The sequence below is a fragment of the Oncorhynchus kisutch genome, linkage group LG26 (genome assembly GCF_002021735.2).
Source record: "Oncorhynchus kisutch isolate 150728-3 linkage group LG26, Okis_V2, whole genome shotgun sequence".
NCBI classification, from domain to species: Eukaryota; Metazoa; Chordata; class Actinopteri; order Salmoniformes; family Salmonidae; genus Oncorhynchus; species Oncorhynchus kisutch.
Genome location: NC_034199.2, coordinates 19,716,797 through 19,742,453, shown reverse-complemented (window position 1 = coordinate 19,742,453; position 25,657 = coordinate 19,716,797). Strand labels below are relative to the sequence as shown.

At 41.9% G+C, this 25,657-nt stretch overlaps 1 protein-coding gene across 22 annotated transcripts in view; it reads right to left on the bottom strand.

Annotated features, from left to right (window-relative positions):
- Positions 1–8,657: 8,657 nt before the first annotated feature.
- Positions 8,658–25,657, bottom strand: part of LOC109871075 (peripheral plasma membrane protein CASK) — a 208,126-nt gene continuing 191,126 nt past the window's right edge. For 7 of the 22 annotated variants that reach the window (XM_031805739.1, XM_031805748.1, XM_031805750.1 and 4 more), the window contains 10 exons: positions 23,439–23,513; positions 22,511–22,546; positions 19,508–19,552; positions 16,766–16,962; positions 16,403–16,518; positions 12,698–12,778; positions 12,510–12,590; positions 12,148–12,350; positions 11,950–12,033; positions 8,658–11,461 (listed from right to left, as the gene is read on the bottom strand). In XM_031805739.1, coding sequence (XP_031661599.1) covers positions 11,285–11,461; positions 11,950–12,033; positions 12,148–12,350; positions 12,510–12,590; positions 12,698–12,778; positions 16,403–16,518; positions 16,766–16,962; positions 19,508–19,552; positions 22,511–22,546; positions 23,439–23,513 — 1,095 coding nt within the window. In that variant the 3' untranslated portion in view covers positions 8,658–11,284. The remainder of the gene's footprint in view (positions 11,462–11,949; positions 12,034–12,147; positions 12,351–12,509; positions 12,591–12,697; positions 12,779–16,402; positions 16,519–16,765; positions 16,963–19,507; positions 19,553–22,510; positions 22,547–23,438; positions 23,514–25,657) is intronic. The other 15 variants (XM_031805744.1, XM_031805755.1, XM_031805745.1 and 12 more) reach the window with 10 other exon arrangements.

The following is a 25,657-nucleotide window of genomic DNA, read 5'->3' as shown; positions in this document are numbered from 1 at the left end:
GCTAACTAAAAAGCAGCATTCCCCAAGAGAGGATGACTTTCACTTTAGCAGTGATAAATTCATGAACTTTTTTGAGGAAAAGATAATGATTATTAGAAAGCAAATTACGGACTCCTCTTTAAATCTGCGTATTCCTTCAAAGCTCAGTTGTCCTGAGTCTGCACAACTCTCCTAGGATCAAGAGAGACGCTCAAGTGTTTTAGTACTATATCTCTTGACACAATGATGAAAATAATCATGGCCTCTAAACCTTCAAGCTGCATACTGGACCCTATTCCAGCTAAACTACTGAAAGAGCTGCTTCCTGTGCTTGGCCCTCCTATGTTGAACATAATAAACGGCTCTCTATCCACCGGATGTGTACCAAACTCACTAAAAGTGGCAGTAATAAAGCCTCTCTTGAAAAAGCCAAACCTTGACCCAGAAAATATAAAAAACTATCGGCCTATATCGAATCTTCCATTCCTCTCAAATTTTAGAAAAGGCTGTTGCGCAGCAACTTACTGCCTTCCTGAAGACAAACAATGTATATGAAATGCTTCAGCCTGGTTTTAGACCCCATCATAGCACTGAGACGGCACTTGTGAAGGTGGTAAATGACATTTTAATGGCATCGGACCGAGGCTCTGCATCTGTCCTCGTGCTCCCAGACCTTAGTGCTGCTTTTAATACCATCGATCACCACATTCTTTTGGAGAGATTGGAAACCCAAATTGGTCTACACGGACCAAACCCAAATTGGTCTACAAGTTCTGGCCTTGTTTAGATCTTATCTGTCGGAAAGATATCAGTTTGTCTCTGTGAATGGTTTTTCCTCTGACAAATCAACTGTAAATTTCGGTGTTCCTCAAGGTTCCGTTTTGGAACCACTATTGTTTTCACTATATATTTTACCTCTTGGGGATGTTATTCGAAAACATAATGTTAACTTTCACTGCTATGCGGATGACACACAGCTGTACATTTCAATGAAACATGGTGAAGCCCCAAAATTGCCCTTGCTAGAAGCATGTGTTTCAGACATAAGGAAGTGGATGGCTGCAAACTTTCTACTTTTAAACTCGGACAAAACAAAGATGCTTGTTCTAGGTCCCAAGAAACAAAGAGATCTTCTGTTGAATCTGACAACTAATCTTAATGGTTGTACAGTCGTCTCAAATAAAACTGTGAAGCACCTCGGCGTTACTCTGGACCCTGATCTCTCTTTTGAAGAACATATCAAGACCATTTCAAGGACAGCTTTTTTCCATCTACGTAACATTGCAAAAATCAGAAACTTTCTGTCCAAAAATGATGCAGAAAAATTAATCCATGCTTTTGTCACTTCTAGGTTAGACTACTGCAATGCTCTACTTTCCAGCTACCCGGATAAAGCACTAAATAAACTTCAGTTGGTGCTAAATACGTCTGCTAGAATCCTGACTAGAACCCAAAAATGTGATCATATTACTCCAGTGCTAGCCTCTCTACACTGGCTTCCTGTCAAAGCAAGGGCTGATTTCAAGGTTTTACTGCTAACCTACAAAGCATTACATGGGCTTGCTCCTACCTATCTCTCTGATTTGGTCCTGCCGTACATACCTACACGTACGCTACGGTCACAAGACGCAGGCCTCCTAATTGTCCCTAGAATTTCTAAGCAAACAGCTGGAGGCAGGGCTTTCTCCTATAGAGCTCCATTTTTATGGAACGGTCTGCCTACCCATGTCAGAGACGCAAACTCAGTCTCAACCTTTAAGTCCTTACTGAAGACTTATCTCATATGATCATATGGGTCATATGATTGAGTGTAGTCTGGCCCAGGAGTGGGAAGGGGAACGGAAAGGCTCTGGAGTAACGAACCGCCCTTGCTGTCTCTGCCTGGCCGGTTCCCCTCTTTCCACTGGGATTCTCTGCCTCTAACCCTATTACAGGGGCTGAGTCACTGGCTTGCTGGGGCTCTCTCATGCCGTCCCTGGAAGGGGTGCGTCACCTGAGTGGGTTGATTCACTGATGTGGTCTACCTGTCTGGGTTGGCGCCCCCCCTTGGGTTGTGCCATGGCGGAGATCTTTGTGGGCTATACTCAGCCTTGTCTCAGGATGGTAAGTTGGTGGTTGAAGATATCCCTAAATATCTTGGCCCTGTCCGGGGGTGTCCTCGGATGGGGCCACAGTGTCTCCTGACCCCTCCTGTCTCAGCCTCCAGTATTTATGCTGCAGTAGTTTATGTGTCGGGGGGCTAGGGTCAGTTTGTTATATCTGGAGTACCTCTCCTGTCCTATTCGGTGTCCTGTGTGCGTTCTCTAATTCTCTCTTTCTCTCTCTCTCTCGGAGGACCTGAGCCCTAGGACCATGCCCCAGGACTACCTGACATGATGACTCCTTGCTGTCCCCAGTCCACCTGGCCGTGCTGCTGCTCCAGTTTCAACTAGGACCTGAGCCCTAGGACCATGCCCCAGGACTACCTGACATGATGACTCCTTGCTGTCCCCAGTCCACCTGACCGTGCTGCTGCTCCAGTTTCAACTGTTCTGCCTTATTATTATTCGACCATGCTGGTCATTTATGAACATTTGAACATCTTGGCCATGTTCTGTTATAATCTCCACCCGGCACAGCCAGAAGAGGACTGGCCACCCCACATAGCCTGGTTCCTCTCTAGGTTTTTTCCTAGGTTTTGGCCTTTCTAGGTAGTTTTTCCTAGCCACCGTGCTTCTACACCTGCATTGCTTGCTGTTTGGGGTTTAAGGCTGGGTTTCTGTACAGCACTTTGAGATATCAGCTGATGTACGAAGGGCTATATAAATACATTTGATTTGATTTGAAGTGGTAAATGCAGATTTCGTATATATGGGCTCTCTGTCCCACCTCGCAGGGCAAAAACAGAGAACTGACTTGTTCCTGACAACGATATTATAATATACCCTTATGACAGTAGTAGTTCCTGCTTCCGAGCCGGCCTGTCAGAGTAGAGACTGGGCGTGGTTTAGACTCACCCAGCCTATTGTTGATTGTTGTCGTACGAGCTGGTACCAGCCCCCGGGCGCTCCAGTTGATAGATGTAACTTGCTGTGAAGAATATCTATGCGCTCATGCTCGATACCGTTATCTCGCACCTGGCTCCTGTTATCTAACAAAATACCGTTTGTTCTCGCAACACTACGTTCTGAATGTGCCCCCCCAACTCATTGCACAGTTCCTGTCTTCATGTTATTCTGTATTTTTCCATCATGAGAAAGGCCCATGGCCCTGAAACTGTTAACAATGTTTCAAGTCAGCTATGTTGCAAAACACATACATCCACACAAGCCAACAGCAGATAATATTCAATCACATATATGGTAATGGGCTATAGTGCATAACACATAATCCTCATAGTTACCAGGAGCTTATTTTTAATATGGCTGTAAATGTCTTCAGGGGGGTGCTACGGGTCCATGGCGCCCTCCATCCTGCCAATGGGGGTCATTTTGGAGGCTTTTTTTTCCTTCAAAATATATATTTTTTAAATGACAGTCACACTTCTCTATCATTGGACTAACGAGCGATGGAGAAGAACCACTATCACTGATCGTCCATCCCGAGTTCAACGAGCCAGTCAATTGGGCATTTCTGCAGTATATTAGACCATGTCCAATTCGTGATGGTAAATTCCCATTATAAGACATTGCAAATGGACAGTTTACACTTGTCCATTTCCAATGTATTTAATGAGGGATTTTCCATCATCAAATGGACAGGCTGAAATCAACACCAACAAGCGATTGGACAGTGTCCATCACACACATACTATATTGTCAGTGTGAACATGCTCTTCTGCAAGTTGACAGTGTCCATTGCCAATATATATCCATAAGGACTTCCCATTACGAAATGGACATGCTGAACCAACATCAACGAGAAATTCTTACTTCCTATGATCAAACATGTAGACCTTCTAGGTTGATTCAGAGCTTAATATATATATATATATATATATGTGTGTATATATGTATATATGTGTGTGTGTATGTGGTCAGTCTATATGCCATTTGGATGTTGTTCACTGACTTTTGGGTTTGGAAGCGGACATCCTATGATCATATATGGCAAATGGACAAACTCAAAATAAGACAAAAGAATGTCCATACGGTTATTACATATGTATAATTGACAAAATAAAATCGAAAGAATTTCAAAAAACGGTCCATAAAGCACTTTGAGGTTTTACAATTGAGAAAGAAAATAGAGATTTTCACCCTTGGGACCTGACTTTGTGACCATTTGCCATATGAAAATCTGCGGAGGAGCACGCTCGACATGTTTCGGCTTTTTTTTTCAGTATGACACTTGGAATTTGCCATGTTCCGCAATATGGTTTTGATGAACTGCCGTCCATTTGAGTGGAATTTGTGATTGTGTATACGGTTCGCCCAATGCCAATAAGTTGCCATTCATTTTTGTACATTTCATGGGGGTCTTCCCTTACCGATCCTGATCTAAGGGGTCTTCAGAAAGTGTTTAGGGGTTAAATGTGAGTGAATCACTGGCTTATCACACACCCCACAGCTCCTGGAAGGCAGGGAGGCCCAGAGGAAGTGTTTGATTTTTGGGGGTTGGGGTCCCCCCGGAGTTCGGGCCCCCCAGATCAAATCAAATTTATTTATATTGCCCTTCGTACATCAGCTGATATCTCAAAGTGCTGTACAGAAACCCAGCCTAAAACCACAAACAGCAAGCAATGCAGGTGTAGAAGCACGGTGGCTAGGAAAAACTCCCCAGGTAGCATATGACTACATCATAATCCATGACATCATGTTTAAGATTACAGGAAATTAGCTTTAAAATGGCAAAAACCTCAGCCTCATGGCAAAATGTGTAGAATAACAGGAAATTAGCTCAGGGATTCTTGAAAGTCAGGACAATCCTTGTACAGCAGGGAAACTTTATTTTTACGTATTACTTGAGCTTAAAATGTACATTTAGGGCATTTTTTAAGGTAAAATATTTTGGGGGGATTTTACTAAATAGATTCAATATTATCATTTTCCATGTAGGTTCTCTATGCTTGGAAATACCTTTGTCCGGCGCAAAGGATCCCAATTTAAAACTCTCCAAAAAAGTGTTTAAAATTCTAAAAATGGGCAATAATGGATATTAACTGAACTTTTCATATGTAGTTTCTTGATTTCAACTCTGTCAGATTTGTTTAAAATCAGGAATGAGCAAGGTCAGCTATACCATAATTGTCACGACTTCCGCCGAAGTTGGCTCCCCTGCCTGTTCGGGCGGTGCTCGGCGGTCGTCGTCGCCGTCCTACTAGCCGCTACCGATCCCTTTTTCGTTTGTCTGTTGGTTTTGTCTTATTAGCTTCACCTGTGTTTATTTTGGTTTAATTAGCTTCCCTATATGTAGTAGTTTGACCCGCCCTTGTTTTGTGCAGGATTGTCTTTATGTTACGTGTGTGCATGTTAGGTAGTGGTGGATTGTCTTAATGTTACGTGTGTGCATGTTAGGTAGTGGTGGAATTGTCTTAATGTTACGTGTGTGCATGTTAGGTAGTGGTGGATTGTCTTTTCTTTACTTGACACCCTGTGGTTTTTGGGTTGTCTTGTATAGTGTCCTGCGCCCTGTATTTTGTTGGGCTTATTATTTTGGTGTGCAAGAGTAAAAGCACTTCAACTCAGTTACTCTCTCGCTGCGTCTGATTCCTGCATCCACCTAGTCCCGCGTGACAATAATACCCTCTTATTCATGTCCTCATTTACAACAAGACCACTCATGGTCTGTAAAGTTCTCTATTTTGATAGATTTAAACAAACAATATTGAAGTCACCATGGTCACAATCATAAACTGTCAACTATCTACCTGATAGATTAAAATACATTTTGGTTCAAATATGTTTTAGAGCCATAACGCAACTGAGGACTAAATCGCTTCTGTGTATACCACTTGTATGTTTTCGTCAACTCCGAAAGATCTGATAGAATGTTTTTTTTCTATTGGGGATTTTTAAATGAATAATTTTCCATATTTTACAAATATTTGTACTTAACTGTTTTGAGTATCTGTTGTCAACTCCACCATTGATGTTTAACCCCCTTAAGATCAATATTTTTTTGGTGTCAATATTCTGAAAACATATTGAAATCACTCTTCTGCAACATGTGCTTAAAGGTGCAATATGCAGAAATTGCTCCGCCATTTGTCAAATAGTTGATCTAATTTCAGTTTGTAACAAACAAGCAATGCGAGTGTAGAGAATCATTCATTGTACCATCTAAACTGCTGTGAAATATATTTTCAATAACCAAAAATAGTAATTTCAGCTGGTGTACAAAACCAAAAGTAAAAGACTAAAAAATGAAACTTATGAACAGGAAGCATAGAAATAGCATGCATAGAACAGATCTACCACTTGTTAGACTTGCTTTCAATGAGTGACAGATCTATAACTCACATTATGTGAATTAGGTCAGGCCGCCCAAAAAGTTACATATTGCAGCTTTAAACAAATGTCAGTATTTGCTGTGCTAGACCTAAGGGATAATGTTTGCTTTATAAATGTTATGTTCTAAATCTAGAAAACATGCAAAATTCTAAGGAAATTAGCCCTGGAGCATTTAATAGTGCATGTTTGGAGAATTGTATTACATATTTGAATAATCTAATGTTAGATTTAAACAACTGAGGCCTTAACACTTGGACAATAATTGGAAAAATGAAATGCCTTTTATAGTGTCTGACGAAGTTGACAAATCCAGTTAGTTGCATTTTATAGAAAACAAATCAATTAGGTTGTTGTTCCTTTACATGGTGTGATAGCCGATACAGTGCATTCGGGAGTATTCAGACCCATTTACTTTTTCCACATTTTGTTACAACCTTATTCTAAAATGGATTCAATAGTTTTTTCCCTTCATCGATCTAGACACAATACCCCATAAAGACAAAGCAAAAACTGGTTTAGAAATGTTTGCAAATGTATATAAAAAAAAATATATGAAATTCCACATTTACATAAATATTCAGACTCTTAACTCTACTTTGTTGAAGCACCTTCGGCAGCGATTACAGCCTCAAGTCTTCTTGGGTATGATGCAATAAAGCTTGGCACACCTGTATTTGGGGAGCTTCTCCAATTTTTCTCTGCAGATCCTCTCAAGCTCTGTAAGGTTGGATGGGGAGCGTCGCTGCACAGCTATTTTCAAGTCTCTCCAGAGATGTTAGATCGGGTTCATGTCTGGGATCTGGCTGGGCACCTCAAGGACATACAGAAACTTATCCCAAAGCCTCTCCTGCGTTGTCTTGGCTGTGTGCTTAGAGTCGTTGTCCTGTTGGAAGGTGAACCTTCGCCCCAGTCGGCGTTCCTGAGCGCTCTGGATCAGGTTTTCATCAAGGATCTCTCTGTGCTTTGCTCCGTTCATCTTTCCCTCAGTCCTGACTAGTCTTACCATACTTCACCATAGGGATAGTGACAGGTTTCCTCCAGACATGATGCTTGGCATTCAGTCCAGAGTTCAATCTTGGTTTCATCAGACCAGTGAATCTTGTTTCTCATGGTCTGAGTCTTTAGGTGCCTTTTGGCAACACCAAGTGGGCTGTAATGTGCCTTTTACTGAGGAGTGGCTTCCATCTGGCCACTCTACCATAAAGGCCTGACTGGTGGAGTGCTGCAGAGATGGTTGTCCTTCTGGAAGGTTCTCCCATCTCCACAGAGGAACTCAGGAGCATTGTCATCATGACCATTGGGTTCTTGGTCACCTCCCTAACTAAGGCCCTTCTCCCCAGATTACTCAGTTTGGCCGGGCTTCCAGCTCTAGGAAGAGACTTGTGGGTTCCAAACTTCTTCAATTTAAGAATGATGGAGGCCACTGTGTTCTTGGGGACCTTCAATGCTGCAGAAATGTTTTGGTACCCTTCATCAGATCTGTGCTTCGACACAATCCTGTCTCGGAGCTCTATGGACAATTCCTTCGACCTCGTGGCTTGGTTCTTGCTCTGCCATGCACTGTCAACTATGGGACCTTATATAGACAGGTGTGTGCCTTTCCAAATCATGTCTAATCAATTGAATTTACCACAGGTGGACTCCAACTTGTAGAAACATCTCAAGGATGATCAATGGAAACAGAATGCACCTGAGCTCAATTTTGAGTCTCAGATAAGGGGCTGAATACTTATGTAAATAAGGTATTTCTATTTTTCATCCGTTTGCAAACATTTCTAAAAACCTGTTTTCACTTTGTCATTATGAGGTACTGTGTGTAGATTGATGAGGAAATAAATGCATGTAATCCATTTTAGAATAAGGCTGTAACGTAACAAAATGTGGAAAAAGTCAAGGGGTCTGAATACCTTCTGTATGCACTATACCTTGGTCTATCAAAATACACAGAAAATGATTCATATTAAGACATATTTGTCCCGGCTTTCAGGAATCCTGAAACTCTAAAACAGCAACATTTTCTCTCAGCCTCATTGCAAAATGTCAGTGCCCTCGCACGGACCTTGCAAGGGGTCCCGCGAAACCGCGCTATGCCACTGGAGTGTGACCAGAAATGCACTGTGGGGATTACAGTAATATGAATGACATTACGGCGAGATGCTGCTTATGAACCTGAACGTCTTCTGGCTGAATAAACATGTTTTGAGACTACTTGAGTGTGTGCGTGCAAAGACAAGAGCCAGACACAGGTTACTTTTTCCAACACATAAAAGGAAATATATGTGAAAAAAACTGTTCATACGGAAGAACTTTATCATTGTAGACTATTTTACACTGGGGCAATCATATCATCAGTCATATTTCATATACACGGTTATTCAGATGCACAAACTACCTCCTATTCCGTTGCAAAGACTTCACCTTGCAAAACGTAGTGTAAATATCCTTTCCATATAGTTATACAGTTGCAGAATACAAATCAGCATTCATCTTTCATTGATTAAACTTAATTGAAATACTCTCAGACAACACATTTCTGAAATGGCAAATCAGCAATCAGTTGTAATTTTATCCCCTCCCCTCTTGATTATCTTATACAACAAATCACAGACAATTTTGGTGGAACTTTATAATATCTACACGTGATAAAGCATTAATGGATTAGTAAATAGTTTATTCATCATTAATCCATTCATAAGCTGTTTAATATAGGTCCTTATGAACTCTTTAATAATAATTTGTCTTTTTGCGTGGCCTCATCTAATGTGTGGGCTATTTGTACTTTATAAATACTTTGTTTTGAGTGCAGTATAATTTGTCACAAGAAGATGGACATGCCATTGGTAGAGACATTCCAGCAGTATCTGATGCTTCTTAAGGCCTCAAAATAGCCTAGAACATATCAATGGTGAAACAATAGGCATAAAACAAAGGGATGTTAAAATAACTATATTGAACATTATTCACAAGAACTGTTGTCACACAACCGTTGCAAGGACTTGAGGAAGAGTTGTATTGTGAATATTTTGCTATTGTTGTTAGGCTTGCGAATGCAAACCAAGTTTATTTTTGCCAGGGTGGAGACTTTGCAAACCGGTACTTCCAATTTCTAATACATATAAACCCAGAACTTATTCACACAGCTGACGAAATTACGCAATATTTAATACGTGGATGGATAAATAGATGGAATAAAATGTTCAATATATTTGATCTCTATTGTGTGCTTATTGTTTCACCATTGATATGTTATAGGGGCCATTTTAAGGCCTTGAGGAGCATCAGATACTGCTGGAATGTCTCTACCAATGTCCATCTTTTTGTGAGAAATTATACTGCACTCAAAACATTAAAGTATCAATAGCCCACACTTTAGATGAGGCCATGCAAAAAGAGTTACTAATAATTAGTAAATGGTTTATAAGGTCCTATTTTAAACAACTTATGATCTTATGAATCATTAAATACTTAAAGTTGTGTATGAATAACTAGGTTACTTACATTTATTCATTTGTGAATCATTACTCCTTTGTATACACCTTTGTATACTATTTACTAATCCATTAAATGTTTATTACGTGGAGTAATTATAAAGTTCTACCACACATGTGTTTTTACAAACACATTGATACCATGGTCGATTTGGAAAAATCTGGTTTTAGAAATGTCATCTGAAATGCCAAGGTATGTGCATAGGTGTCAAGGTTCTTTTAGTTGGTTATTTCCTGTTCCCCTTGCTTCCTCCCTTGGTCAAGTGGAGTCTTCCAGATGTGTGGAATGTTGGTTTTCAGTTGGGAGGATGTTACAGCAGGACACTGGGGGAACACGGACAGACGGCATGGAAGCTTGCGAATGTCCAACATGCATGGGACCTCATTGAAATGTCTAAAACATTTATGGATTCATTTAGAAGAGACAGTACCCCGTCTGAGTGTGTGTATGAAGGGGAGAAGGGGGTGGCTAGGGTTTTTATATATATATTTTTTAAGGCAAGTCAGTTAAGAACAAATTCTTATTTACAATGACAGCCTAACCCGGACGATGCTGGGCCAAATGTGGGCCACCCTATGGGACTCCCAATCACGGCCGGTTGTGATACAGCCTGAAATCGAACCAGGGTCTGTAGTGAAGTCTACCACTGAGATGCAGTAGCTTGCACCACTCGGGTGTAATAACATGTACAGTCAAAATGAACCAAGATGAAACTGAACTACATGAACAATAAGAGGGTGACAGAGAAAGATTATGTGAATGAAGTAGACGATAATGGCTAATAATGGAGAGGAGTTAATGAGCAGATAAATAAAAGGAGTTGAGGATGAGATCCAGATAAAGGGAGGCGGTGGTGTTTTTCTTCAGTCTGTCCAGAGAGAGAGGAAGAGAATACCCGCAAACAGCAATTGTAGATTAGGGGAAAAACTACAACAGAGGGACAGCTAAGAACTACAACATCCATGATGGATGGGATGATGGGGCACAGACAGTCACATGATGTAGAAGGCTGCAGTGCACTACCGGGGAGGAGATACAGTACTGTCTCTTTAAAACAAACATCTGCAAAAATGTTGCCTCCTAGATAATACAGACATGACAATACTTATTTGTTTATACAACACTACGGCTAGGTAGTCTGTAAGGGCAGAGTTTCATTGGCTGCTGAAGGTCATGTGCAGTACACAGAGGTTTCTGATTGGTTGAGGTGCTTTTCCGAAGGAATGATGGGAGTTATCGCAGAGATGCATCCCCAGTGAGAAAGGGAGGAGGGAGGAGAGAAAGAGAGGAGTCATTGGAGGGGAGAGGGAGGGGGTGGTGTCTATACAGGTACAGTGGACCCAGAAAGACACAGAGGGGAGGAGAGAAGGTGCTCCTTCCTATCCTCAGTAGACCCAGGACACAGGGATCCACTGTGCAGTGGTACAGACCAGGTCTATAGCCTCCTCTAGGTGTCTGATGGTCTCGTCTATCTCGTTGTTGATTATGGTCTGGTCAAAGTAATGGGCATAGGTCTTCTGAAGAATCTCTGACTCCTTCTGAAGACGCTGCAATGACTCATCCTACAGAGAGAGAGAAGGGGGGGGGGGTGAGACTTAATGAGAGAGACAGATGTCTTACCAATAAAGCACCATTAAATTAAACTGACAGAACGAGGGAGGGCATAGAGTGGATGGGTAGGGATTCAGGACAGTTATTTGCTTGGTCTGGTGTTAAAGAAGGAATAGTAACCCTCACTCAGAGAAAGGAGTGAGCTGGTTTACTGAGGCAATATACTGTACAACACAATAGAGCACTACTGACTATGGCCAGCGTTTTCTCCACTCATACTTACTGGCAGCTTCCTGCACCACCTGGGGAGCTGAGAGCCATGCAACGGAACGCAAGAGAAACGGAAAAACTGAATCTCACACACAGCATGCAAAATAAATGAATGAAGAAAGTGATGAGAAGAAAATGGAGGAGGGCAGAAAAAAGAAGTGGCTACAGCTGCAGATCGTTCCAATATTACAACAAAAAGGTTGACAATCTGTGTGTGTGTACGTCTTACCTCGTTGATGCCAGGGGTGATGGTTGGCGCGGCGATGAAAACAACGTAGGGAGCAAACTCTGCTGTCCGCAGGACCTTCAAAGCCTAATGGAGAACAGGTTCCAGGTCAGCTAGCCTGTGTGTTTGTGACTGTGTATTATGCCTGAGAAGACCCTCTGTGTTCACAAGCACAAGTGGAAAATACACCCTCCCACCCACCTGTGGCTCTACGTCCAGTATGGAGATGAGTCCCTGCTCGTGGATCTGGCGAATGGTCTCTAGCCGCGTGCCGTACATGGCGTCCTCGTGACTACCGTACTCCAGGTAGTCATTGTTACTGATGTCCTGCATCATCTGGTCATGTGACACAAAGTAGTAGTTCTTCCCGTTCTCCTCGTCCTTCTTAGGAAGTCTGGTCGTATCTGAGGGGGGAAGAAGGGAGAGATGAAAGGGGGTAGGGGGGGTTGAGTAAGAACGATAATCACAATGGATGGTCGAAGTGAGTCAGTGACTGTGTCGTCCGTGAAATGGGGTAGGCAAATCTGTGTGTGTGTGTGTGTGTGTGTGTGTGTGTATCTTACGTGGGATGGGGTAGGCAAATCTGTCCGGGTGTTTTGTGATGAGTGTGTTCTTGATGTGTCTTCTGCCCACTCCATGGGCACCTTTGGAAGAGATAGCAGTCAGAACGCAATATGAGCACACTACCTAATACCGTTAGCCAATATGTCACAACCCTCTATAGTATGCTAGTATGGATACTTGTACTTACCTAACAAGACTAGTGTTTTCCTCTTAAACGCAGGCAGTTTCACAACCTCTTCATACGTGACGAGATCTAGTTGGTCGAATACTGGAAAAAGAGGACGGAGGAAAGAGAGGGATAGTGAGCTACTGTGAAGGAGAGGCGCAGACAAACTTCCATAGTAGTCACTTACACTGGGAGAACACAGGGCCCTAACAGTGAGGTGGCGCTATGGGACAGAGAGAATGTCTGTGACAGTTAGTTGTTAATGGAGGAAAATTATAGCCTGGGTACTGTTTCAACAACACTATATCAACATCTGGGAATGACAAGGTGGCTAAAAGAGGAACAGACTAGCACCCAGGCTAGCCATGAGATGAAGGAGTAGACATATTGTCTCTGACAGTTGGGAGATAATGAACTATGATGTTACAAGGATAGATAGAGTCTGAACCTCTCCTCGGAGTCGTATAAGTTCAATGGCGTGTATGTCCATAAACCTGACACCATTAAATCAAATAGCTAAATCTGAGGAGTAATTTATCCTAACCCAAGCGAATGCCCTAATCGAATGAGATTTGGGATAAGACTGTTTACATTTGGCAAACAGGGAGGGAGAATATTCTCATTGTTTTGCTTCTACTCTGAGGCTACACAGACTTTGTAGCTGTTAGGGTAAAACTGCAGAGCTGGTGAATGACCATTATGTTGAAGTGAATAACGCAGTGATGCCACAATGTATGTGTGTGTTAAGTTTTTACATTTTTGGAAATAAACAATGGGATAGATGGATGGACAGATGGAAGGGGGTGAGCTGAATAAGATGGAGGAGAGAACAAAGCACAGTAGGACACAGTACTGGACACTCTTGGGAGTCTGTACAGCATTAGCATGTGTCCTTAACCTACCTAGAGTGGAGAGTACTGCACACAGGGTACTGCTAATGTCACCTCTACGGTGACATGAACCTAACAGCTGTGTGTGTGTGTGTGTGTGTGTGTGTGTGTGTGTGTGTGTGTGTGTGTGTGTGTGGGACATGGGAAATACAACAACAGGAGTACCATGTATTCTCTCTGGAATAGAATGGTCTCTCCTGCTTTCTCTCCACTCCTTTTTCTCTTATACCTATAACCTTGTGCGCCATGTGTCACATTCCGAGAAAGATATTCAGGGGTATCAAATGGGGACTCTTCCCTGGGGCAAATGTACCATTTTAAAATACAACTGACTAGATCTGAAACACACAACACCAAAGTAAACAAAATATATGGGTGAGGAAGAAAACCACAAAAAAAACGATCTATGCTCTTTCCGTTTTGTGCTGGATCTCGGTGCTCTGAGCGAGAAAACAGAAACAAAACGGAAACGTTGGGACTGACACCTGGTGAACTAAAGGGTTAATAACAACGCAAATGGAAAAAGAGAAACAGAGTGAAAGAGAATCAGACCAAAGGAGGCATTAGCCACAGATACCGCCACTGGTTGTTACTTACATGCAGAGAGGCCATTTTGAGGGGGACAGCGTGAGAGATGGACAGGGTCATAACATGGTTCAGTTACACAACAATACAGTAGTTACTACACATACAGCAATACAACACTACAACACTACAGCAGCAAAGCGCTGACGCACGGACTACTTTAAATTAGTCACCCAACAGAGTAGGATGAAGTTGCTCATAGACGATGATCTAGGGTCAGTATTGTATTTCTCCCCTTAATGGTTAAGGTTCGGATTTGGGCTGGACATATTGACCTGAGGTCTGTGTCTAAAGGGCAACTTCTACCCAGAGCACCACACTCTGGCCTCTTGAGGAGGGAAAGTAGAATGGGCCTGGAGTCATAGGCCTTGTACCATGAACATGCTGCTAGCTATCCACCACATCACTTCTCATCCTCACACTAACTGTACCTGAGGAGAATGACACTACATTCAAAATCAGACTACAGTTCATGCAAAACAAACTATATGAGAGACTCCGATTTGAATGCTTAGAGAGCAAGCACAAAATGTAAAGCAAAATTATAGCATGCTTTGCTGTTACTCAGAGAAGCAATATGAACAGTCACAGTTGGTTCTTTACACATACAGCTTGCATGCATTTCAAGTATCATGTTCTTGTAAGTTACAGATGCACAAAGATCATGCCCTCAAAACAGGCTAACCTCTCACCATTACCGGGAGGTTAGAATCTTTTTTTTTGGGGGGGGGGGGGGGGGGAGTTGATATTTTCTCTTTCTCACTCATTATTCACCATTCATTCATGAAATTATGGGTAGCATCCACATTAATGTAAAAGGGTTCAGAAACATATTCTATTCTTATTTACAACAAAAGTGCCTACAAAATGACAATACATGATTTACCATTCATTTCTATTGGGCACAACATAATCCGAAACAACCAAAACAAACAGCAAATGAATCTAACAAGTGTGTGGTCACAAGCTTGATGTAGTCATTGCGTGCTAGGAATACGGGACCGAATATTAAAAGGTTTAGCTTCACTGTCCAAATAAATACGTAGAGAAGTCAGTCAAGAGAAGTGGGCTTTATCTAGATCTGGACCTGACACACTCATCCAGGTTCCCAGCTACATTCATCTGTGTAAGCCTGAGTTGAGTGCCCAGGCTTCACCATCATTTGAAACCCAGTTAAAGGGCAAAGATTGAGCAGTCATGAAACTTAATGTGGGGCAGGCAGGTCAGGGCTGTGTCTATCTGCAACAGACAGTTCATGCTGCCAAATACGCCAGTGGCCTGATACTCCTTCCCCTCTCTCCCCCCATCTCATTCCAGCTCTATAGCTCGGCTCCCATCTTCCCCAGTACCTCCCCTAACCCTCTCTTTTCTTCTCCCAACCCCTCTTAACTCTGCAAGTCCTCTCCATGGCCCCTTCCCTTCCACCCTCCCTCCCCCTCTTACTGGTTACTGGTGTCACTTGAGCCGCTGCAGTCCTAACACAGACACATATGGCAGTGTCAGTTTCTCCTGCACATTGGCCTTGGCCTGGTCTGTTGAGACAGCCACCTTGCGATCACGGACACCCGAGATCCACAGACACAATGTTTGCTGCCCTCTACATCTCGCACACTGTGTTCAACTATCCATAGGAAACAAGAGGCTTTGGTGGAGACACAAAGTAGGTTTGAGGCATTCAATGTGGGCTACTGTCTTTAATGTGGGGAGTGTCTAAGGCACTTTGGAACACACTCTCAATCACAAACCCTCTCACACACAACCACACATGTATATTCACATGCGAACAAGATATTAATGTGCATGCACGCCACAGGAGGCTGCTGAGGGGAGGACGGCTCATAATAATGGCCGGGACGGGAAAAATCGAATGGCATCAAACACATGGAAACCATATTCAGGTGCCACCAACCTCCTGTGATGCACACTCACGTGCAGCACACACACTTGTACTGTACATGCCAACTTGATAACTGCACACTCACCCTCATATTTAAGCGTGCCCTAGCACCAGGTCTCATTGCTATGACTATGTCACTGGAGCCAGCAGAGGTTACACGGTTCTGTTACCTGAATTCCCTGCTCTCCCTGCCCCCAGATTCCCTCCCTCAGACCCACATGCCACCTTCTCACACACGTGAGACTCTCACAATTCATGCAGTAACAGCTGAGGAGCATTTTGAATGGATGTGAGTGAGTATGTACCTTCTTTGTGCTTGGTCAGGTACTTGTGAGAGAGACATTGTGTGTGTACCTGCGTTGTGCTTGGCCAGGTACTTGTCTTTGTACTGCTTCTTCTTCTTGCCAAACCAGGTACAGCTGGCCTGCTGCTCCTGCTTAGTCTTCTCCATGGCTATACATGCCACACGCCTGTAAACACGGCGGGAAATACACCCATTAAAACTCAATCATCTGCTCAAACATTCAAGGTTTTCTTTGGGTTCTTCGAGGGTGCATTCTGGGAGCTTAGATCAGGTTCTCTCTAAATATGGGTTCTGTGTGTTAAATTACCCTACATCCTAAAAGGCTCTAGCTTGTCAGTTCTGGAGCTGGTTTGTAAGTCTTAATGATTCTCTAGATGGAGATCTGGGTTATATCACGTTGTGTGTCTCCTCACCACTCCTGGAGTTCTGGTGAGGGTATGAGCCCTGCGGTGGCGTTCTTGGTGTTCTCCAGTTTGCCCTGCCACCAGTTGTGGTCGTCCTTACTGATGATCTGGATGATGTCACCGACCCGGAAGGGAATCCCGGCCTCCTTGCATGGGATGAGGTCATCTCTGGAGGGGTCATACTCAAACTGGGCCCTCACATAGATCTGTGACACACAGACAGGGGTAAGAGGTTAAAGTTCACAACGGAATGGTGTAAATTAGCCACTGATGAGGTAGGGGCGAGGGGGAGGTAGAGAAAAAGAGGGAGGTAGAGAGGGCTAGAGAGAGACAGCGAGAGAGAGCAGTTGTGTTGAGATGGGATGGGCATTATTTCCTGTGACGCCCGGTCGCCAGGTTGGAGACCTGGAGACGGAGGAGTGGCGTGTGGCTATATAGACTAATGTGTTGCCAGATTGGAGACCTTTCCTTATGGGTAGTTCTACCTCACAGGCGACAAAATATATAAATAGCTGAGTGCTATAAATGAGCCTCTCTCTCCGGTTGCCAGGTTGGACACCTGTCCCTATGGGCTGTGGGCAGTAGTGTGCGTATGTCGCTGCCTGTTCGTATCTCACAGGGGAATAATACAAAACATAAGTTGTGGTATAAATGAGCCTCTCTTTTCTGAGGCAGTATACTGATATACAGTGCCTTCAGAAGGTATTCACACCCCTTGACCTTTTCCACATTTTGTTGTGTTACAGACGGAATTTAAAATGGATTAAATTGAGATTTTGTGTCACTGGCCGACACACCATACCCAATAATGTCAACGTGGAATAATGTTTTTCGAAATGTTTACTAATGAATTAAAAATGAAAAGCTGAAATGTCTTGAGTCAATAAGTATTCAACCCCTTTGTTATGGCAAGACAAAATAAGTTCAGGAGTAAACATTTGCTTAACAGGTCACATAATAACTTCCATGGACTCTGTGTGCAATAATAGTATTTAACATGATTTTTGAATGACTATCTCTGTACTCCACACACTCCACACATATACCTGTAAGGTCCCTCAGTCGAGGAGTGAATTTAAAACAGATTCAACCACAAAGACCAGGGAGGTAAAACCGAAATAAAATACAAATCAGACATTGATTATCCCTTTGCGCATGGTGCAGTTATTAATAACACTTTGGATGGTGTATCAATACACCCAGTCACTACAAAGATACAGGTGTCCTTCCTAACTCAGTTGCCAGAGAGGAAGGAAACCGTTCAGGGATTTTACCATAAGGCCAATGGTGACTTTAAAACAGTTAGAGTTTAATAATGGCTGTGATAGGTGAAAACTGAGGATGGATCAACAACATTGTAGTTACTCCACAATACTAAACTAATTGGCTGAGTGAAAAGAAGGAAGATTGTACAGAAATCAAATATACCAAACATGCATCCTGTTTGGAACAAGGCACTAAAGTAATAATGCAAAATATTTTGCAAAGTAATTCACTTTTTGTCCTGAATGCAAAATGTTAGATTGGATTTGACCCAAACATAACACATTACCAAGTACCACTCTCCATATTTTCAAGCATAGTGGTGGCTGCATCATGTAATGGGTATGCTTGTAATCATTAAAGACTATTTTTTTACCTGGAAAAACTCCTCAAACGGAATAGAGCTAAGCACAGGCAAAATCCTAGAGGAAAACCGGGTTCAGTCTGCTTTCCACCAAACACATTCACCTTGTAGCCAAATCTACACTGGAGTTGCTTACCAAGAAGACAGTGAATGTTCCCGAGTTACATTTTCAAGTAGATTTGATCAAAACTGTATGGCAAGACCTGAAAATGGTTGTCTAGCAATGATCAACAACCAATTTGATGATTTTTGAAAATAATAAATGGCCAAATGTTATATAATCCAGATGTGGAAAGCAGAAAGACTCACAGCTGTAATCGCTGCCAAAGGTGCTTCTACAAAGTATTGTGAATACTCATGTAAATGAGATATTTATGTATTTAACTTTCAATACATTTGCAAAAATGTCTAAAAACATGTTTTCATTTGTCAATATGGGGTATTGTGTGTAGATTGGTAAGAAATCTATTTAATCCATTTTGAATTCAGGTTGTAACACAACAAAATGTGAAATAAGTCAAGGGGTATGAATACTTTCCGAAGGCACTGTAAATGGCACAGGGATCGTTAACACAGGGTTGTCTCTTTAGAATTAGCCATAGGTTACTCTTTAGAATTAGCCATAGGTTACTCTTTAGAATTAGCCATAGGTTACTCTTTAGAATTAGCCATAGGTTACTCTTCAGAATCCGCCATAGGTCTTGTTAAATCACAATCTACATTTTCTGTATCACTGACTGATTTAGCACACCTTTACGACCTGACAACCAGTCTTGTGCTACCATTCTTGTCTGATAAAGGAAGTATGTCTGTTAAAATAATGTATGAGGCAATATGTTGATTTCATTCATTTTCTCAGAGAATTGTATGATAATGCATTTTGAATACAGTTTGACTAGACTTTTTACAACAATCCAAACACTATGGTTTTTGCATTGTAGTTTTAGTGGTCTTAGTCTAAGTTAGATTGTACTGTATGGGATGGTGTTTTGGTTACCAACTATTGCTATTACAGTCATCTAAAGGGAATATCTAAGGTTTAGCCATAGAGATAAACATTTCCTAGGATGTCTGCTGTTTTTATCTCTATGGTTTAGCACTATGGAGGCTACATTATATCTTACCTTGATGGACATTTTATCCTTGATTGGAGGTCTGGGTACGACCATCTAGGATGTGAAAGCATCACACACATCATGCAGTAAAACGACTACAGAGTGTCTACACACACAGTATGGTGAGCAGAGCGCGGGGGAGATGGAGACTGAAGCGTTAACTCTACTTTTGTGATGGTGATGGGAGGGGATTGACATGGATGATGCCACTTCAGCGTTGGAGGTCAATTCAACTTTACTTCAGTTCATTGCGATGAATTGAAGTTTTCATTTCATGAATAGGCTATTGCTGTCGATGAGAATTGTACAATTCGCAAATAAAAAGTTCAATTCATGAAATGGAATTGACCCCAACCCTGGTTATGACGACAAGACAGGTCCGTTAGAATGCTTTTAACACGCATTTCTTCCTGGCTTGATTTGAAAAGATCTGGAATGACTGGATTGGTGAAAGACATGGAAGAGCTTTAACCTATCCAACACTGTGAGATCAGTGATCTATGTTATGGGTTTTTCAAACATAATGGTCATAATTGATGATTATATTACATGGTGATGGGCGAGATTATAGGAGGCTTGGGGGGGGTCAGTATTTATTTTGGTTTGGGGTTCACAAAGATGACAATAGAGGGTGATGGAGGGTTATGACCACTGTTTTAACAATGCCTCTGTCCTTAGTTTACAGCTAGGATTGCCCTTACTAACTGGGTATATACTCTTGAGTTACACAGTTACAGTTAGTCACCAGCTATCGTCCTATAGGCCCACAGGGTGAGCAGACTTAAATCCCAAACCAGCATGTACTATATCTACTAGCCATCAACAATAAATCATAGACACCTTGATAAGTAGAGTCAGGGGTGTTATTGCTGGGCTGGAACAAAAGCCTGTACTACCCTATAACCATCAAGGACCGGGGCTGGTGATCACCAGTCTACTAAGTGATCTGATTTTGGGATGCCCAATCACAATCTGTTATCTCTTAAGGGGAGGATCTGGGTGTTGGTGACACGCCACTGAGTCCCTGGGCTAGGCAGGGGAGCTGGGGAGCGAGAGGAACCAGGGTGGGGGACAACTCACTCCTCCATGCGACTATATTATGATTGGAAGATAAAAAAATATCCAGGAGAATATGAACAGAATGTGAATAGAATATGAGATGATTTAGGAAAGAATAGCTGTATTTCAATATTTACATTTACAGTCAGGTCCAAAATTATTTGCACCATTTGAAAAAGACTGTATAAAATTAACAATACAAATACTGATCTCTATTATGTATGCAAAAAAAGGGACAATTATATTATAAAATTGCTCAGAGAAAAAGATTTGTTTAACAAGTAATACAAAAAAATCTTTTACATTTGTTGGTTGTTCACAATAAAGGCATTTTGTTCTGGCAACCAAAGAGCCTATTGGCATAGAGGTGGCATCTAATTGTAGATTTGGAGACTTGGTGACCCGAAGATGTTACTAAGTGCTCTAATTCTCCAGCTATGGCCCTTGAACTGTTCTTTGCCTCGCAAACCATATTCCTCACTGTGGAGACAAGATAAACATGCGTCCAATACCAGGCAAGTTTACCCCTGTCCCAGTGGTTTTAAACTTCTTAATTGTTGCCATAATAACGGTAAGTGGTATATTTGTTTTTTTTGGCAATTGTTTGTACCCATTGCCTGATTTCTGAAGGTCAACAACCATGTCTGTCTGTTTTTTGCCTTTTCCCATGGTGATGGATGAAAAAGGGATTTTACATGCATGTTACCTCATTTTTATACCCCAGTGACACAAGAAGCCATGGAAGGACATTATACAGTTCCATAAACTGAGATTCATTTTAAAAAGTAGAATGTTAACATAGATGTGTGTTTTTATTAATAAGAAACTTGAGGGGTTCCAATAATTTTGACACCTACATTGAGGAAAAAAATGACTTTGAGCAATTGTATTAGTATTTAAATTATATTATATATAATTTGTAGCGTACAATATAGCTCAGCATTGTATTATTTATGGTCACGGCAAATAGCTGTATTTACCATACGACCAGTGAATTAAGTGCCACATTTTAATGTTATTTAACAAAGATTTTTGCTAATATTTATCAAGGATGACAATAATTATGGACCTGACTGTATATTTGAAGTCTAGTTTCATTGAAATATATCAGCCTTTCCAGACAGAACATTTTCTCTACCACAGGGGAGTTCAACTCAGAGTTATGGGACCAGGTGGAATCTTTCAAAATCTTAATAATAACTCGGCAAAAAGCATCAGATCGGATCGAATCAATTTGAATTCAGCCTGTGCTCTTTTTAGGTCACACATGTCTGAGCAGCTGGAGCAGATTCGGAGTCAATGTGTTTTGGATTGAGGCCAATATCCAGTAGTCTTCGGGTGAGGTCATAGCTTACAGTAGTTCTACATACTTTCCACTATCCAGTCTAACAGACACTATTCTTTAAAAATATATATTGGGGGGTATTTGATTGTTTTACAGACAGTGAAAGTTGGAATGTAGACAGATACAGAGGGAGACAGAGATAAAGGGCTTAGACGGGATTTGTACCCATGTCGCCGGGTGTATATATATATATGGTCCGGAGTCTGGTGGGCTAACCACTAAGCCAGACTCCGACACAGCAGGCACTATCCTGCTCTAAACACATGCAGGAACAGCTTGGAGATCTGGAGCCACAGAATATGAACAACATTGTAAGTGAACGGAGTGTCCTCATATGGGTTGATCTGGGCAATGAGTCAATGGAGGGCGGCTGGGGGGATGGTGAGCATGTGAACTCGCAAGCACACTGCGCGTGTGCACAAATGCTTACTTACGCACGACACATGCACACACGCGTCACACACACACACACACACACACACACACACACACACACACACACACACAGAGGTGTAGAAGTTAAATGTTAGGGAAGGGATGGAGGGGTTGTGAGGTACAGTTCAGTGTGTGTGTGTTTGTTTTACGGGGTAGAGAGCACTGGTATTCACCTGTCGACCCTTGGGTTGGATGGTAGACGGCAGATCCTGTAGAGAAAAGCCCACCAGTGACAGAGAGAGCGTTTACACCAGAGACAGGCATGTAGACAACCATAACACTGTATACGGAACACAACACACACACACAGACATGAACATTCCCTCCACTCCTGTCAACGTTTTAAAGAGAGAGGGTACAGTCAAACAGAGTTGCACTTTAATGAGTGTTCGAGAAGAGCATCGGCAGTCTCTCTCTCTCACACTCAAAGAGAGAGGAAGCAGAAAGCAAGCAAAGCAGCTGCAATACCAAGGTGTACAGCTAGTAGGTAGGTAGGTAGGTAAGTTCGTAGTTAGATAGGTAAGAGGTAGGTTCGTAAGTAGGTAGGAAGGTAGGTAGGTAAGTAAGAAAGAAGTAGGTAAGAGGTAGGTTCATAAATAGGTAGGTAAGTAAGTAGGTAGGTAGGCAAGTATGTCAGTGAGTAGGTAGTTAGGTAAGTAGGTCTAGCAGTGGATAAGGTTGGAGGTAGTTGTATAGGAACAGAGTTGTAAAGGACCGGAGCCTTTTCTGTGACTGACTGAGGATTCCCAGTTCCTCTGCATACTAAAAGGCTGCCAGCAGAAAGGCACAGCACACAGCAGCATTTTTACAGCACATGGCAGCGTTTTACAGCACACCAATTTGTAAACAGAGATATCGGAAATGTGGTCATAGTCAAAGGTTGGTCTGAACAACCAGCATCATAACTTAATGTGATATACAACTGAAAAGAAAAATACATAGAATATGGGATAGGGGTTTCATCAAACTGAAAAAAGATATACAGTACAATGATAACAGACAACAGCTGGGGGAGAGAGTGAAAGGTCTGGGTTGGTTGACTTGACGGAGAAGGGGACAGTTTCGGTGTTTGGTTGGGTGTTTAGGGGTGGGGGTTCTTACCAAGATAGAACTGTTAACACTGGAGTGGCCAGTGCCATTGGCAGGGGATTGCCTGGAGGTGGAGGGGGACTCTCTCTGTAACAAGACACACAGGTCAGACACACACTCACAAACTTGCGCACACACACACGTGTGCGCACACAGGGGCTTCATGCACCCATTATTTTAGAGGGGACAAGAAGTACGTGAGGATAAGGGGGTGGGGGGGGGTCCAGATTTAGCAGGTATATTTCTCTATATAGGTCACCTCTTTACCTGTTCAATTGTCACGTTAATGATATATACTGATTCTTTAAGAACTGTTATGCCTTAGGAGTTTCAAATAAACTAAACATATTTGACACATGCTTCATAAACAACAGGTGTAGTAGACTAAATGATGCATGTCTATGGTGCATGTACTATGTAGGCACCTGAGCTGAACCATGAGGAAGACTCGGCATCAACCAACCCAATACCACAATCAGACTTGGGGGGGGGGGGGGGGGGGGGGTGTAACCTGATACTCAAAGAACAATCGAATGATTTTGGCATTGTAAAAGTGATTGCTGTGCTCGTTGTGAAATTATCAAGCCAAACTACCAAGACTACTGCTGATGGTGAACCGGAACTCGACTAATAAAGCCTAATATCACGCTAGCCATTTTAGTATTTGAATGCTGAAGTTGTCATGCAGATGTGCAACATCAGGAACAGCTCATTGGTCAGCGTGCGAAGCTGGGCACAGTGAGCAGTTTGACTAGGCTACTGATATTGGCCGATGTTGTTTGGCATGCAAAATGACTTGTAGAGCAATGACTGTCAACAAATGCATTTCGACACTGAAGGAGAGAGGTCGCATCAGTTGTCACAAAAGATGAGGTGTTTTCGGAAGTTAAAAATAATGTAATATTTATGTAAAGGCGTGTCTCACAGTAACGGACCTTTAATTAACATAAACGGGTTTAGCATCTCCAGAGCTCCATGGATACAAGCCGCTGATGCGCGCCTTTGAGACATCTACATTTAAAAAAAAGTCTAATAAAATCAGTTAAATTTACACCGTCACAATAAATCCATGATGTGTTTTAGTCAGGTCTTAAGAAATATTATGATATGGAGAGAATTTATTCCAGAAGAACAGAATATAAGTTGCCCTACTGTAGGCCCATGTTACCTGGCTCCATGCTATTATTACACCTTTATGTCAACAAGGAACACAGACTGAGACCAAGGTCTCTTTTACAGCTGGGCCCTGCGTACACATGTTTACACGTATAGTTTAGGTACAATGATTAAGAAACTACACAAGACAAACAAAACAATCACAGATAACACAAAACAATAGAGCAACAGATTACATTTACACAGAGGAATAACCTAACAGCACACGAACCTGCATTACCCAAAACAGTTACAAGAAATACAAAAATACAAATCCTACAATAAATGTTTCAAATGGGCGACAAGAGTCAAGTTTAGTCTGCAGACTATTCCATAGGCAAGGAGTGTAACATGAAAAGGCAGCCATAACCAACTCTGTGGAAATCGCATGGGCCTAGGCTTGTTCATTTAGTTGACAAGATAAGTCCCATGCCATTAATTTGATTATATCTGATTTTAGTAAGAAGAATATAATTGAACTTAGCTGAATAAAAGTGTTTTTTTTATTTTTATTTTAAGCGAGTGCACATATGAAGTGGCTATGTTGAGCATAAAAGTGATCATTTGAAACAGGTCCTATATGCTAGATTGAGTTTTTTAGCAACTTTAGTTGTGAATGATACAAACCTTAGAAAATCAAAACATATACAGTGCATTTGGAAAGTATTCAGACCCCTTCCCCTCTTCCACATTTTGTCACGCTACAGCCTTATTCTAAAATGGATTAAATAGATTAATTTTATTTTCTAAAAACCTGTTTTTGCTTTGTCATTATGGGGTATTGTGTTTAGATTAATGAGGGAAAAAACCTATTGAATCAATTTTAGAATAAGGCTGTAACGTAACAAAACGTGGATAAAGTCAAGGGGTCTGAATACTTTCTGAAGGCTCTGTATAAATATAATACTTGATTCACGCCACGCATCAACCACTGTTTGAGGAGCATGCGCTCGCTGTCCGACAAGTGATATTCCACCCAAACTCTGTGTGGGCTCTCCAACCTTGTTCCTTCAGCTACCAGAGTGGGCTCCCGAGTGGCCCAGTGGTCTAAGGCACTGAATCTCAGTGCTAGAGGC